Source organism: Crotalus tigris, unplaced genomic scaffold (assembly GCF_016545835.1).
Source record: "Crotalus tigris isolate CLP2741 ecotype Arizona unplaced genomic scaffold, ASM1654583v1 scf7180000018301.7375997, whole genome shotgun sequence".
NCBI lineage: Eukaryota > Metazoa > Chordata > Lepidosauria > Squamata > Viperidae > Crotalus > Crotalus tigris.
In genome coordinates this window covers 4,690,771-4,707,254 of record NW_024096931.1, presented here as the reverse complement: position 1 = coordinate 4,707,254, position 16,484 = coordinate 4,690,771, and the positions used below count along the sequence as shown (strand labels likewise).

At 38.5% G+C, this 16,484-nt stretch overlaps 1 protein-coding gene across 10 annotated transcripts in view; it reads left to right on the top strand.

The window, feature by feature from the left end:
• RBFOX1 (RNA binding fox-1 homolog 1) overlaps window positions 1-16,484 on the top strand; it is a 1,591,566-nt gene that overhangs the window by 730,416 nt on the left and 844,666 nt on the right. For 2 of the 10 annotated variants that reach the window (XM_039349799.1, XM_039349796.1), the window contains exon 1: window positions 7,263-7,442. The exons of 7 other annotated variants lie outside the window; for them this stretch is intronic. In XM_039349799.1, coding sequence (XP_039205733.1) covers window positions 7,398-7,442 — 45 coding nt within the window. In that variant the 5' untranslated portion in view covers window positions 7,263-7,397. Of the gene's footprint in view, window positions 1-7,262; window positions 7,443-7,757; window positions 7,875-16,484 lie in introns of those variants that run through there. One more of the 10 variants, XM_039349797.1, reaches the window with a different exon arrangement.

The following is a 16,484-nucleotide window of genomic DNA, read 5'->3' as shown; positions in this document are numbered from 1 at the left end:
TCCATACAGCTTCAGATCATCCATGTAAAGGAGGTGGGATAGTCTGGCAGATGTTTTTGATGTTTGATAGCCATGTCCTGAGTTATTCAGTATTGTTGACAGAGGAAACAGTGCAATAACAAATAGTAATGGTGATAATGAATCTCCTTGAAATATTCCTCTCTTGATATTAACCTCTCCCAGCCTCTCACCATTGATCTGCAACTGTGTCTTCCATTGTGCCATCGATCTTTGCACAAATTTTCTGATGTTTCTACTGACTCCTGTTATTTCTAGGCACTTTATTATCCAATCATGTGGCAGAGAGTCAAATGCCTTTTTGTAGTCAATCCATGCCACATTCAGGTTGGTCTTCCTTCTCTTGCAGTTTTCCAAGATCATTTTGTCTATTAGGAGTTGATCTTTTGTTCCTCTGCTATTGGGGCGGTTTCCTTTCTGCTCAGGTGGAAAGAGATTGTTTTCAACTAGATGCTGTTGTACTGCATCAGCTACCACACCAGTTAGTAATTTGAAAGTTGTTGGTAAGCAGGTAATTGGCCTGTAGTTACCTGGTGTTGCCCCTTTTGCTGGATTTTTCATTATTAGGTAGGTTTTCCCAGTTGTTAGCCACTTTTCAATTTCTCCTCCTTGTAGTATATTGTTGAACTGCTTGGCAATGAGTGGGTGTATAACAGTTAGATGTTTCAACCAAAACCCATGCAGTTCATCTTCACCTGGTGCTGACCAATTTTTGATTTTCTTTGCTCTTTTTTCTACCATTTTTGTTGTTATTACTAGTTCTTTCATTTCAACTTCTGTTTTATTTGCATCCACCTCTTTTAACCAAGCCGCATCCTTGTTGTATTTCTTTGGGTTATCCCATATCTGCTTCCAGAACTGCACTGTTTCTTCCTTGTCAGGTACTGACTGATTCCTTGCAGTTTCTCCATTGATGGATTGGTAGAAACGTTTCTGATTGGATTGAAATTGGAGGTTCTGCCTATAGTTTGCAATTCGAGCTTCATATCTACTGATTTTCCTGGCTATAGCTGTTATTTGTTGCTTTATTATTTCCAGTGCTTCCTTGATCTTCCTTGTTTCTAAGTGGTATTTCTTGATTAGGTATTCTTTGGTCTTCTTGTTCTTCAGCTTCTTTTCTTTCATCTGTTCTAGCTTGCTTGCATGTGATCTTAACTTGCTGATCTTATTTTCTAGTCTAACCTTCCATTTTTCTGGTGCACTGTTTGTTTGTTTTTCTTCTTTGTTGATTTTGCACCCCAGGTATTCTGTTATAACTGCAGCTGTGCTGTACATTAGTTGGTTTGTTTCTTGCAATGAATTGGTGCTTATACTTGATATTGCAATATTTGCATCTTTTAATGCTTGTGCTAGCTGTTTCTTTGGAACAAGCTTCAATGCAGGTAGCCTTATTCTATTGTTTTTGTGCTGTTCTAGATGCTCAGTTATTCTTTGTTTCAATTCTTTTATTTCTTTAGTTAGAGGGTTTTGTTCTTCCTGAGGTAGAGGTGCCTGGTTTCCAAATGAGAACAGTTGTATATCTCTGCTAGATTCCTTCACTGCCAACTCCCCCTGGTTTGCCTCTACATTCTGAATTACTTCTGGTAAGGCTTTGATTTATTATTATTATTATTATTATTATTATTATTATTATTATTATTATTATTATTTTTCCAAACTCTCCCCTATACATATACCGTAATACTTATCAGATGTTAACATACTCACACTCCACACTCACATGCAAGATACTTTTAACAAAATGAAATAAATACACACACATGACTTTTGGTGTTGCTCGCCCCTTTCCCCTTTCACCGTATCCACACTCCTTCTTCTTTATCTTCTTTCTCCCTTTCTTCTCTTCCCTACTTCCCTCTTCTTCCTCTCCTCTCCTTCACCACTCTCCTCCCCTTTCTTCTTCTCCTCCAACCTTCCTACCTCCTTCTCCCCTCCTTTACTCTTTTCTCTCTCCTCTCCTTTCTTCCCAGAGAGGCCCATTTGGAGTAAGGCAGCTGGACAGATTAAATTGCCTTAATGCTCCAACTTCATCAAAGCCGAGGTTCCAACTTTTCAAATTCATGCTTTTGCAAGCTCTTTTTGAGATTTTCAAATCTGTATAATTGGATTGTGGAGATGGCCCAGGATCTCCCTGCGCCATTGCCATAGCCTAAAGTTTTTCCTTCCTTTCCATAGCTTGTGACGTCTTTTGATTGACTCATCCTATTCTCGGAGAGCAGTTAGTTCCAGTTCCTGTGTTGCCTTTAGAAGACTGGAAGGCCACATTCTTACTATTACGAAGAAGTCGGAGGCATGTATTTGCATCACATTTGAAATCCGGTCTTCCGTTGATGTCTGCAACTAAGGCAGACCTGCAAATCTCATTTCAGTTTGGTTATCTTTTCACATGGACATACGTCTTCTTCCTTTGTGCCTAATTCACAATGCAGTTGTTGCAAGGTGTCCTTCCTTGTTCGTCCTGTTGTCACTGTCACCTCCTAGATGGGAGAGTTGGCATAATGGCAAAAGGAAGAAGCAGTAGGGTGAGTTATTTCAAAGGGGTTAGATGAGTGTGGACTTTGGCTGTTGCTGAGTAATGCTAATTCTAATGAAGCCAGACTTGTCTCCTCAGAAACATAGATGGATAGACTGGAAGAGATAAGATGCAGTGAGGTAGGAGACAACGAAGGAGAGACAGGAAAAAAAACAATGCCCCAAGAGAGGAGAACAAGAATCCAACTAGGTTCCATTCCAATGCAGAGAAGAACTATGTTGCTATGTTCTTGAGAGCCAATTTTGCTTTCGGGATGAATGCTGGAAGCATTTCCTGTTCTCTCTTTTTATCTCTGATAGTGATTTATTCTTCCAAGAGTAGGAAAAGATCAGGGTCATATCTTCAAGGAACCACAAAACTCTGAAGTATAGGGAGAGTGTATGGTGTTTGTTGCTACCTCTAACTCTCTTAACTATAATTAATTAACTGCACCAGAGTGAAATAGAATCATAAGGCTGAAGGAACCTTGGAGGTCTTCCAGTCCAACTCTCTGCCCAAGGCAGTATATACAGAATACAGAATAATAGAATTGGAAGGGATCTTTTGAGATCTTCTAGTCCAACCCCCACTTCACCCCTGCTCAACTATCCCAAACACAACCAGGGATGCCTAGATTCAAGTCCATTTTCAACATGAATGCTTACTATGTGATGTTGAGCTGATCACACTAGCTCAAATTAACCTTCCTTTACAGGATTGCTGTTGAAAGGATAAAATAAAGGGAGACCTCTATGGAAACTGGATTTAGTTTTTGGAGTAAAGGTAGCTCATAAGTTAATTATATCTAAAATATTATTTTAAGTGAAAATAGAATATTATAGGACAAAGCCGCAGATGTTAGTACCATCTTTATGTTAAAGAATTGCCAAGGGTCCATTATATAAGCTATTTTTAGTTGGCCAGTGCTTAATTTTGATTTATGCCCACCTGCTCATGAAGAAAAAAGTAAAACAAAAAAAAAAGTAAAATAGAAGCTTGGGTTTGGTGTTCATGAAGTATCCTTTTGCCTGAAGGAATTCAGATGTATTTGCTTCCTATCATCGCCTGCATCCAATTAAGGCCTTCTCCATCAACCAATCTTACCTTAGATCAGGGTTTCTCAACCTTGGCAACTTTAAGACTTGTGGACTTCAACTCCAAGAATTCCTCAGCCAGCAAAGCTGGTTGAGGAATTCTTGGAGTTGAAGTCCACAAGTCTTAAAGTTGCCAAGGTTGAGAACCCCTGCCTTAGATTCTCTCTCTTTTTTTTCTTTACTGGCCAGAAGGATACACCTCTGAAGCAAGCCTTCTTTGGCTTTAGACTATCAAAGTCTCCAAGACAGGGGTCTTCAAAGATGGCTGGCTGAGGAATTCTGGGAGTTGAAGTCCCCAAGTCATAAAAAGGGCCAAGTTTGAAGACCCCTGCTCCAAGACATTCTTCGGTATCAAGATAGTTCGTGATTTATTATTAACATTTTTTATTAAACTCGGGTGAGGAAGCCCAGCTGAGGATCAGCAAGAATGTTGTTTAACCCCCTTCCTGGAGCAAAGGTCTTATTGTAGTGAAACAGGAGGTACTCTACATATCTTGTGAGAGTTGAAGCCAGAGGGAAGCAGCTCAGGAATTCTTGCTCTGGCAACCTTGAGCTATCTACCGTTTATTTTCAGTTGTTAATGGCAGCTCAAATGGAATGCTTAAATAGGGCACTTGCGTGAAAGAAAACTGCAAAGGAAAGGGCTTTTCTCGAGCTAACTCATTTATGAGTGAATTCCAGAGTGTTCCATTTGAAGGACGTAGCACAGTGGGAAGATGACAAGCTTCATTGTGTGCCACAGATGGTGGATCTTTTTTTTAATGGCAGGTTTATTAAAAATTACAATTAAAAAGATTTTTTTAAAAAAACCCTAATACCAACTAAAAGCAGAATAAAGAGAAACAATAGAAAGTGAAGAAAGAAAGAAAAAAATAAGAATATTGTAAAGAATAAATATCTCCCCCCATCACAACAAATATTAAGAATGTTATTAATTTATCACCTCCTTAATACAACAAATGATCTCTTTTTTCTCTTTTTTTCCAAATCCAATCTCATATCTATAAACAGTTCTTAAACCCACCTGGTTCTGCCCTGATTGCAAAAGTTTATTAAGGGTTACTAGAGGTAACATGTCTATTTTAACCTCAATCAAACAAACCAACTTTATATTCCTTCCTTTTTACAATCTTGATCTTTAGTCGCTTCAAATAATGTCCTAGAACCTAGACTGATTTCTGTTCATCTTTTTTATGTCCATTCTCACAAAATTCTTCAGTGCTTTAACAAGTATCTTTTGTAAAACCAATTTAGGAAAATTGGTCACTCTTTTTTATTTCTTATTTATATTTTCATCAAATAACAAGCCACAGATGGTAGATAAGGCTTCTGTGGATATTTATTTTTCTTTTCCAAAAGTGAAAGTTAGTTATTTATCTTCCTGGTTTTATTGATGCTATGTTTTCAGAGCTAGGGCAATATCTAAAACTTGGTATAAAGTCAATAAATAAACAAGAAATAAGAAGAAATAGTCCCCTGCATTAATTTATCTTAAGTTCAGAATTCATAATATATCTCCATAGGACATCCTCTTTTCCACTGTCTGAAAGCAATTTGTTCCACTGGTTAATTGTCCTCACTGTTAGGAAGTTTCTCCTTAGTTCTAGACTGCTTCTCTCCTTGGTTAGTTTCCATCCATTGTTTCTTGTCCTGCCTTCCGGTGCTTTGGAGAATAAATTGACCCCCTCTTCTTTGTGTAGCCCCTCAAAAACAAAAGTGCTCTTCGTTGATAACAACAATAGAGCAAAAATATGTAGATAGCATGACGTGTCATTTTCAGGTAACTTCAAGTGATCCAAATTCAATCATATGAGCTGGAATTTGATAGGTCATATTAATTATTCTTTCTATTTTCCTGTAAAATAAATAAAGTTGGTATAGGTAAATGATCATGATCATAGTTGATAGGAAACCAGTTACCCTTACACCTCCCATCATAATTCTTTTCTCCTTCTTTCCAAGTTTTCATTAACTTAAAGGCACTATTCTTTTTAACGGAAAACTAACTCCTTTTCTAATGGACTGGCTTGTTTGCAAAGTGTGTAAAAGTGGCTGGTTTATTGCTGGAAATAAGTATCATATCATAATAGAGATAGGACTGTTGACTCTTCTTGTAAGACAATTCCAGCTAGACTGATGTATTGAGAATGCTTGCTATAACGCCATCTGAAGCGTAAGATGCCATCATGGTGTCTGTAAGACAATAAAACAACATAATGAGGATTTTTTTTAATGATTATTCCTTTTAAGCATTTCAGTTGCACCACAGCCCTTTTTGCTTCTGAAACATGCATTTCCCACACAGCCTGGGTATCAGGAAAGGAACTGGATCTCATTAGGAATACCTGCCTCACCCAAAACTCATTTGCAATGTAGAGTAGGAAAAAAAAGGGAAGCCACAGAACCTGTCTTCCTGCTTCTTAGTCTAAAAAAGGTCATTTGCCACAGTAGTTGAAGAGGCTTCAGCCTACAGAGGACATTAGACAAAGTCCCGTCCCCACAATATTTTTTTTGTAATGATTTTCAGTTTGAGGGGGGGAAAAATCACCAATGCCCATTTGGGTAACGAATATGATTGATTCATCTATTCTCACCTTTGCACGTAGTTATAAAGACCACACAGGATGGAACTAAAGAACACTCTGTCTGTTCTTTGCTAAGCATGTGAACCCAGGGAGCAAAATCAAGATTTCCACGCCACAAATTCTAACTTTCTCTTCTCCTACCATGTCTTCAGATAGCATTGTCCTTGGTCTTTGCTCAAAATCAAACATGAATGAGTACTTTGGATTTCCTGAACTGGGGAGTAAAATAAACAGTGCTCTGTGTGCATGGCTGAAACAACATAGAGAGAGAAGGAGCTGTATTACAAAGGATCCTCTCCTCCTCCTACCCCCCCCCCCCCGTGCATTATTATTAGAAACATTTTTAAACTCAGCTAGATTCACACCTAAGTACGATGCCAGTTGGTGTAATGGGAGCCAGGCAGGCTACCCCATAAAGGCTCTGAGTGATGCAGACGTGGCATAAATAATTGGAGATGCTTCCATCGCGCCTGGAGAGATTTCATTACTCATGAGTTAGAATTGGTTGTCAAGCATAAGGCATGGAAGCCCATGCAAGGTGCCCTATGGTGTCATGTGGTGCGTATTTAATGCTCCAAAGAGTAAGAAACACACACGTGCCAGAGACAGATTGAGCCAGGGTAGAGGAGAACCAAGCCGTGAGAGATGGATGACAGTGCTTTGGGGTAAACTCTGCTGAAGGAATGTACAATTCTAATGCATATTTAATCTTGGGTTGAAGGGGGGGGGCAGCTTATCCCAAGCCTCTTCAGCCTGGGCCTTGCTTTGCTTGCCTTCTTCCTTCTCTCTCGGCAGTCATCCCCTTTCTCTCTTTGTTTTTACTTATTGTGTTGAGTCTTTCCTGGAGCCGCAGAACAGCAGAGGGGCATCCAATAACACCTGAACAGAGATTGTGAAGGCAACCAGGGAGAAAGAGAGAGAGAGAGAGAGAGAGAGAGAGAGAGAGAGAGAGAGAGAGAGAGAGAGAGAGAGAAAGAGAAGAGGGAGGGAGGGAGAGACAGAGAGAGAGAGAGAGAGAAGGAAAAAAAAAAACCAGAGGGAGGGGATCAAGAAGAGAGCAAGCGTGCATAGAACCCGACAGATGCCTGTGTTCATTTATATTACCAGCACGTGGGGGCAGTTTTCTGGTTTTCCTTACTTCCCTTCTTCTCTCCGGGCGAGGAAAGAGAAGGCAGTTTGCAGCCAACAATGAAATCTTGGCAGTTAATTGCAGTCGTGGGAGATGCCCTTCAGGTAAGGAGGCACAAGGAAAAAAGAAAGAAAGAAAGGTTTTAAACAATTTAAAGAAAATAGCAAGGGATTGGAAGGGGAGGGGGGGGGGAGGAAGGCTATCTAGGTAGAAGCATCTCTTGCAGATGATAACAGACTTAAAGAATGAAACTCTCTCTCCGAGAGATGGAAGCGGCTTGGTGTAGAGGTGTGTGGAAGAGTGGTTGAGTGGGGGGGGGTGGCGGGGGGGGGAGAGGAGAGGCACAAATTGAGATGTTTGGCTGCCATTGTTATGTAGCCTCCATTCAGTGTCGTGCCAACATTAATGCAGAAAAGGTTTGTGCTTGTGTTCGGTTTCTGGCGGTGTGATTAGAATAGAGATTTGGACGCATTTTGGTGGAATAAAGCAGAAGCCCCTCCAGGAAGCTGATGGGTTCTCGTCTTAGGAAAAAAAAGGTATTGATGGTGTGTAGATTCCTCAGAAAAGGTGCTTTCTGTTTTGGAGAAGCAGGGATTTTTGCCGGCTTGTCCAGGACTGAAGGAAGAGCTTTGAGTCACAGGGCAACGCATCGGAGAGAAAAGGAGTGTCAATTAAACGTTATTCCTTCTTCCTCTCTGAAATTCACTTGAACTTTTGTCATTTGAAAGATTTCACTTTCTTTGCAGCGGCACCCACTAGCCTGGAATTCTGTATATGGTTTTTTTCCCTCCCTTATGAATATGAAATATGACCAACCCCCCCCCACACCCCATATTTGAATTAGGGAATGAATTATGACTTGCTGTCTTAGGTTGGGTCTTGCTATCCAAAAGTTTTTTAAGTGTTGGCATTATTTCGTTCCTTGTTGGTTTAAGACAGGTAAGCATCCCCTGTAAGTTAAGTTTGGGGGAACATGCTCTTAATTTGCTCATAGGATAATTTGTTGTCACTTTTGTCATTTAACAACATTAACACATTTAAAAAACAACAACAACCCACAAGCAGCGTATTGCAACCAGATCTGTCTATCCATTCTGTGGTGGTGTACTTTTGAAATCTTCTAGCTGATGCAATTTTGATTTCTACAGATAAAAAATGAACAAGCCAACTTGGTACAGGCATTTAGCAGTGTTCAGCACAAATGTGTTCTATTTGTTCTACTTTCTTCACTTTTTAGAAGACAGCAAATAGCAGGCTAATAACATTTCCAAAACCTGCAGTAATTTGATATTTACTACCTAAATTGCCTAAATTATGTTCAAATGGATTTTTCTCGTATGTTAAATGATTCTAGTTTTAAATAGTGAAACAGCCATTTAAATCGTCATAGAGGCATTACTGGAGATAATTAGATGCTGTTAAGAGAGCAATTTAAAACTTCTCTCTATGCAAAATACAATATTAGGAATATCTTATTTTTGGCAGCACATAATTAGATGCAGCAGTCCAGTTGTTTCATTTGTGCAAGGAATACCCTTCCCATTGCATAAATTAAGTGCTGAAAATTATAAAATACATTATTCTGTGTTTAAGATGATTTTTTTGTTGTTAGTTGCTTGGAATTTATGTTATTGAAAATGTGTATCTTGTACTATTAGCAGCTTCATTTATTTTTGATTTCCTTTCAGTATAATAAATAAAGTGTGAGACATTGAGTGGATGAATAACTAAATTCCTAATTATCATCCCAGAATAAAATTTTCTGTTTTGTGGTTTTCATATTGCAATTAAATGGAAGCTCCATGATTATTTAAACATTATATTAAGTTGTATGCAACAATTGATACCTTGGTTTAAATATAAGAATTATCTCGGCTGTATATCTTGTTCAGGACCTGTTGGGCTGACCTTTATATATTTATCCTGTTGAATGTTTTTGAGAAGGATAAAATGTATAAGTGATATATTTATATAAAGAGTCAAAGGGAGAGGAACTGGATTGGATTTTTTTTCCCCACATTGGTAATGGTTAAGCTAGTAGCAATAGTAAATAAACATTAATGCATTTTTTTCCTTTTATTCCAGAGCTAATTTTGTAATATTAGATGTGTGGGCTGGACCATACATTAAAATGTCACCTTTGATTGAGTTCTGCTTGTAAGCAACCACTTTAGCAGAAATTAATTTCAGAAAAATGAAATAACCCAATGGGGGGGGGAAAATGAGTGTGTGGATGTGGGATTCTGCTCTATGGAACTCCTGATTGACCTTGAGCCAGTCAGTCTAGCCTACCTTATAAGGGTGTTGTGAAAATAAAGTTAAATTAGTATCCTGTATTTCTTTGAAGGATATTTCACATCTATGATAAACTTCTGTTTCTTACATTTTCGACCCAGATATTTCATATCAGGAAAAATAAAATGGAGACAAATTGAACTGATGTCAGGCTATGATTAAGAAACAAATATTTGGTTCATCTTTTGCTTCATTTTTTTTTTTTTCCTGGATAAAAAATAGTATTACATTTTTTTTTTATTTTTGAGTTTGGGCCCTTTGTATCGTGCCAAAATAGATAAGAGATGATAGAACTTTGCTACAGGTACATCAGTGAGCAAAATAAGATACAGCTACTGCAATTTCCATTCCTGTGGAGAAGAGTTATACTTCTCCTAACTTCAAAACTCTTTTTTTTAAATTATTATTTCACTTTGGTGATATTTGTAGCTCCCTGTGGTGAAATACATCGTAGTTGGTTCTAAAGTTGCCTTAAATGAGCATTGTGGAGGAACACTGCAATATGTTTTTTTACCGGAGAAATTCATATGGATCCTGCAGTGGAAAACACCCATGAAGGAACTTCAGCCATTTTCAGGGCTGAGGTGTAGGTCAAATTTATCATTCTCCGGATCCATGTCATTACAGCTGCCTTCAAATGGTGTTTAATCTCCTCTACCCTTTCCATGGATAGGCAAATCATGGAGACATTTGCTGCTGCTTTCTCTGGGATGAAACATCACCTTCCCAACATGTATGTGGGCCTAGAGTTAGTAGGGTTTATGATTTTAACTTAACCCATGCATTGTGATCCCTCCTTTTACAAACTGGCACAGAAGTGCATTGATACCTTTCTAGGCCCAGCATCATTTCATTGGGAAAATGAAATTACTAGAGAAATCTCAGATATATTTTTTTCCCCAGCAATACGAAAATATCTGAAATTTCATCACAATTCTACAATTTACAAAGGTCATTATTTTTCACAATGCAATAAATGCAACTTAGGATCCACTGGTAAGATTGAGTTAATAAGGTTTATTTCCAGCTTCTATGGGAGTATCTTTTTGCCTCTTCCGTCTGACATGCATGAAATAATTCAAGTTTTTAAGGGTAAAATGAGATGAATGCTTTCTTTAGAAAAATGAAGAATGAAGATTCTTTCCTGGCTGGGGGAACTATTTGGATCTGAACAGCTAAGGCAGAAGTATGGGTTGAAAGTTTGAATTTTAATTCCGTCATTTGCAGTTCATGAAAATATACATCACATATATACATTCAGGAAGAGATAGAACCTATAAATGCACACATTATAAGAGTGGTAAATTTATCTGGGTTTTGTTTTGGTTCAGTTTTATGAACAAAAAAGAGTAAATATTAGATAAATGCAAAAAAATAAATAAATAGGGAGACTATTGCAGAAATGTAGAGGACAGAAAGACCTGGAGGAACGTTGTCCATGGGGTCGCGATGGGTCGGACACGACTTTGCAATTAACAACAACAACAACAATTGCAGAAATGACTATGGAGACTCTAAGTCATCCAGGTCATAGTTATCCCCACTTGGGGCTTGTTATAGGAAAAATGGAGTGTTGTATCCATCACCTTGAACTGCTTAAAGACTTGTCTATGGGGATTCTCAGTCATCCAGGTCATAGTTATCCCAAAGATGCTTTTTCACAAGACAACTGGACTTTCTTTTTCTTTGAAGATGTTCTGCTTCTCATCCAAGTAGCTTCCTCAGCTCTGAAGCTGAAGAACTAAAGAAGCTTCTTGGATGAGAAGCGAAACGTCTTCAAAGAAAAACAATAGTCCAGTCGCCTTGTGAAAAAGCACCTTTTGGATATTGTAGACATATGTGGAAAGGGGCCTGCAGAAATGTACAGCAAGTGATATGCAGAAAAATGAGTATGACTATTCAAAGAGACTTCTTTACACCTGGTTGGGGAAAGGAAGAAAACTCAAGTCTTGATTTCTTCACTCCAACAGAGTTGGACCAGCTAAGCAGAAAAAACAAGTAGCATATTGGCACCGAAGTTTTAGACTGTCAGGAAAATCACCAATTACATTATATAATCAAGAGTTTTGAAAATCAATGGGACGAAAGGAAAACAAAAGATTTAAGCCCAGCCAAGCAATTCTAAATAGCTCATCACCTGCCTTTTCAACTTCTTTTAATGGACACTGATGGAAGTTTAGAATAATAGAATTCAGACGTTTCTTTTTCCCATTAATCTATTGTATTGTCTGTTGACCAAGATATATTTTAGGAAGATAGTTTTTGAAGGATCAGTTACATAAACAAACTCTATAATACCAGGAATTCATTTAAATAATCCTCCTCTGTTACCATTTCTTTTTCTTTTTTTTTGACATAAGTGGAACGAAAACAGGGAGGATAAAATGATGTAAAAATAGTGCGGAGAGAATGTCATTAGAAAACTTTAATATAAATAGTGGCTGTTCAGGAAAGGAGGAAAGTTCTTGGATTTCTCTGCTCAATAATTGGCTTAATGAGGCCCAAGATATTTGAACCTCACATCCTGATTTGGAAGAAATAGAGTTGTAAGAGTGCATTTAACTTAAACTTTCCACTTATGACTTGCCTGTTATATCTGTCAAGAACTTCTCTGGGCCAACTCGCTTGAAGAAATGCATGCATTTTTTGAACTTTAGTGTCCTTTTAATGACATGCTATCACTCCACTGTGAATAACTGTCCAAACTGTCCACTCTTCAATAGAAAACAAGAAGTTCATCTTTTCCCAGAAGTGAAATTCCAAGCGCAGCCAAAAGTTCCTTCTTACATAGAAGAAATCAATACAAATTTCTCCACAAACCTTGTGGAATTAGATGTTTTCCATCAATTTCTCAAGCGTATGACTTCCGTTCAACGGGGGCAAGAACATTAACATTTTTTCATATAAAAACAAAACAAACACAAACACAAAATCCTCCGTGGGTAAATGGCCTTCTAGAGGTTTAAGAGAAACATTAGGGACTCTTTAGAAGATTGCAAAATGCAAGGCAGGAGATCTATACTCTTTTCTTGCTCGTTAAAGAAGTACAAGATCCTTCATTCGTGTGAATTTTCCCTACATTTGCTTTTTTTTCCCTTTTCCTTTTTTGAGAAAAAAAAATTGCTAAAGCAAATACTCTTACATCAAATTGAATTGAGGAAAAAGCAGCAGTTCTCTTCTTGACACTAATAGAATGTTATAAAAGTCTATTACAAGGGTAAGCAGACGCTTCAGTGAGAGGTATTGATTATTCTCAGGATGATGTGCAGTTCATTAGCAAGAGGAGAGAGTTCCTATATTTCCCTATTTTACAACAATGAAAGTCACAAAATGCCTCAATGCAAAAAGTTTGCGTAGTGTGGAGAAATTTTACATTCTGTAATTGTTATAATGCACATAGTACATTCAAACAGTCAGGAAATAAAATAAACAGTGAGCAAACTTATGATGTAAAAAAGATGTTGAGACCCTAGAAAGAGTACAGAGAAGAGCAACAAAGATGATTAAGGGACTGGAGGTTAAAACATATAAGGAACGGTTGCTGGAATTGGGTCTGTCTAGTTTAACGAAGAGAAGGACGGGGGGGGGGGTATGATAGTAGTGTTCCAATATCTCAGGGGTTGCCCCAAAGAAGAGGGAGTCAAGCTATTCTCCAAAGCGCAGGAAGGCAGGACAAGAAGCAACAGATGGAAACTAATCAAGGAGAGAAGCAACCTAGAACTAATGAGAAATTTCCTGACAGTTAGAACAATTCATCAGTGGAACAACCTGCCTCCAGAAGCGGTGAATGCTCCAACACTGGAAGCTCTTCGTTAAACTAGACAGACCCAATTCCAGCAACCGTTCCTTATATGTTTTAGCCTCCAGTCCCCTAATCATCTTTGTTTCTCTTCTCTGCACTCTTTCTAGAGTCTCAACATCTTTTTTACATTGTGGTGACCAAAATTGGATGCAGTATTCCAAGTGTGGCCTTACCAAGGCATTGTAAAGTGATATTAACACTTCACGTGATCTTGATTCTATCCCTCTGTTAATGCAGCCTAGCACTGTGTTGGCTTTTTTGGCAGCTGCAGCACACGGCTGGCTCCTGTTTAAGGGATTGTCCACTAAGACTCCGAGGTCCCTCTCACAATTGCTACTATTGAGCAAGGTACCTCCTAAACTATACGTACTAATAATATAGCATAGTACTAATAGAAAAGAATATTTGTAGACTGGGGTTGAATTGTGGAGTCCTTGGTGCTCTCTGAGCTTGGTTGTTTCCTTTCAGGTATTTTATTACCCAACTAGTTAACATCATCAGTGCTACTAATGAAGATTTTTTTTACTTGAGTAATGAGATGTCTGCAAGAAAACAACCAAGCTTGAAGAGCAGCAAAGACTCCAAAATAAATTACCACAATGTAAACCTAATGAAGTTTGTGGAAATACCAGCAGACAACTGGTTTCCAGATTCTTCCAGCACTCTGCAGCCTTCTCCAATGCTTCTAATACCTACAAAATGGCTTTGAGTTGGTTCTCCGAATGCTATTTCCAGTTTTTAAGAGGGAGGGAGAAGACTGTAGAAAATGGGAGAGACAATATGGAGGCTGTAAGACAATGCAGAAGTTTTTGTTGAGGGAAATGATGTTTCATTACCCTAACTAGGTAACATCATCAGTGCTAGTAAGGAGTGCTCTTTGTGTCATCTCTTTACATCTCTTCTTTGTCTGAGAAAAAGAATTATATCATCTCCATGATACAAAGCCCTTCATTAAGGTCAATTGGAGGTCATCTTGCACAACTCCATATTGTCGTATGCTTTGCAGCTCATGCGCACCTCCTGACTTTGGTGTTCTTTGACGCTTTTTCATGATGGCGCCTCACTATGGAAGTGCCAGAACTGTCTCTTGTCTACTGTTCCTTAAGAAAGCAAGAAGCAGCTGTTCTATCTTGACAGGCCTTTCATTTGTAAAATGTTAAACCTTGACTATCAGTTTGAACTGTGCTGGAAACAGATGGTGTTTTAATTTACATTTGTTGTCTTGTTTTTATTAGTTCCATTTAAAAAGAAAAGTAAACAGTTTCCATAGAGTAAGTATTTACTCTTAATGAGATGAAGAAATTGGAAACAATTTCATGGCAGCTGAGATGATTATGCATTGTTCAAGATCAAATCTGAGATGCCAGGATACATATTGTATCCAAAGCTTTTTAAAAGTGGCCTTCCTTTTTTTCCCTTTAAATGCCAATATTTATACTATGCAAATGCAAACTTTATTTGAAGTGAATCAGTTTATTCCCTTGGTTGACAAAAGGAAAGGGGGAGAAAAAAAGAATAAATAGACTGACATCTTTAATTATAGAAGGCAATCTTGTTTATGGAGAAGGAACATATAGGATTCATTTTGTTAAGCAAGGAGGAAATTAAAAGAAAATAGTGATGGGAGAGGAAACGTTCAGGTGCACATCTGTCTATTATAGCCAAAGTCTAACTCTATTAAAGGTTAACAACTGTAATGTACTGTGACAATAACCTTGAGGAATAGGAGGGAAAATGGATACCAAGACAACAGACAGATAAAAGAAATCTGAGTCCAGAGCAGATCTGTAACCTGAGAAAGAATCTCAGATAAGATCTTCCCTAATTCTTATGGAGGAAGTGCCTTTAGACCAGTGGTTCTCAACCTGTGGGTCGGGATCCCATTTGGAGTCGAACGACCATTTCACAGGGGTCGCCAAACAACGCAGTCCGCCATTTCCCCCCCCCCTTTTCCTTAGCTGTGCTACTCCCTTTTATTCTATTGGCTTTTGAAAGCCAATAGAACAGACTCTCTTGAATAGAGTCTAATTCTATTGGTTTTCAAAAGCCAATAGGAATTGTCCAGGCTGTCTTTGCCCTTCTGAGCCCTCCAAAAGTCCCATTCTGCAAACGGTGCTGCACCAGTTGAGTAGTCCTCGACTTACGGCCGGTTGAGTAGTCCTCGACTTATGATCGGTTGGGGGTCACGGCATTAAAAAGGTTGAGAACCACTGCTTTAGACTTACAAGAGTCTGTTACCGCAACCTCATGATAAAAGTAGTATCAGCACTTATAACTTTAGTTTTCTAGTCTTGGTCTATCTTGAAAGGCTGATAACAGAATAAAACTCTCTCTGTTTGTGTGTGTGTGTGTGTGTGTGTGTGTGTGTGTATGTGTTACATGTACTGTACATGTAAACAATGACAACTTACAGAATTGGAAGGAATCTCAGAGGTCTTCTAATCCAACCCCCTGCTTAAGCAGGAGACCCTATACCCGGGGTAGGCAACCTTGGCTCTTTTATGACTCATGGACTTCAATTCCCAGAATTCCTGAGCCAGCCATGCTGGCTCAGGAATTCTGGGAGTTGAAGTCCACAAGTCATGAAGGGGCCAAAGTTTTCCCCATTCTGCCTCAGGAATTCTGAGAGTTGAGGTCCAGGAGCCATAAAAGAACCAAGGTTGCCTACGCCTGCCCTATAACATCTCAGTCAAATGTTTGTCCAATTTATTTTTGAAACTCTCCAGTGATGGAGCCCCCACAGCTTTGGGAGGCCAACTGTTCCATTGATTAATTGTTCTCACTGTCAGAAATTTTTTCTTAATTCTAGGTTGAATGTCTCCTTGATAAGTTTCCATCCATTATTTATTCTCCTGCCCTCACGTGCTGTGAGAGTCCCCCAAATATTGGAAGACTGCTATCATGTCATCCCTAATGCTTCTCTTTGTTAGACTAGACATACCTTATTCCTACGACTGTTAATCATGGGGAATAATAACTATTCGAGTTATTATTTTTCTTTGATGGTATATGCTGTCATTCAATGGTGGCCTTTATGGCCAGATAGGAG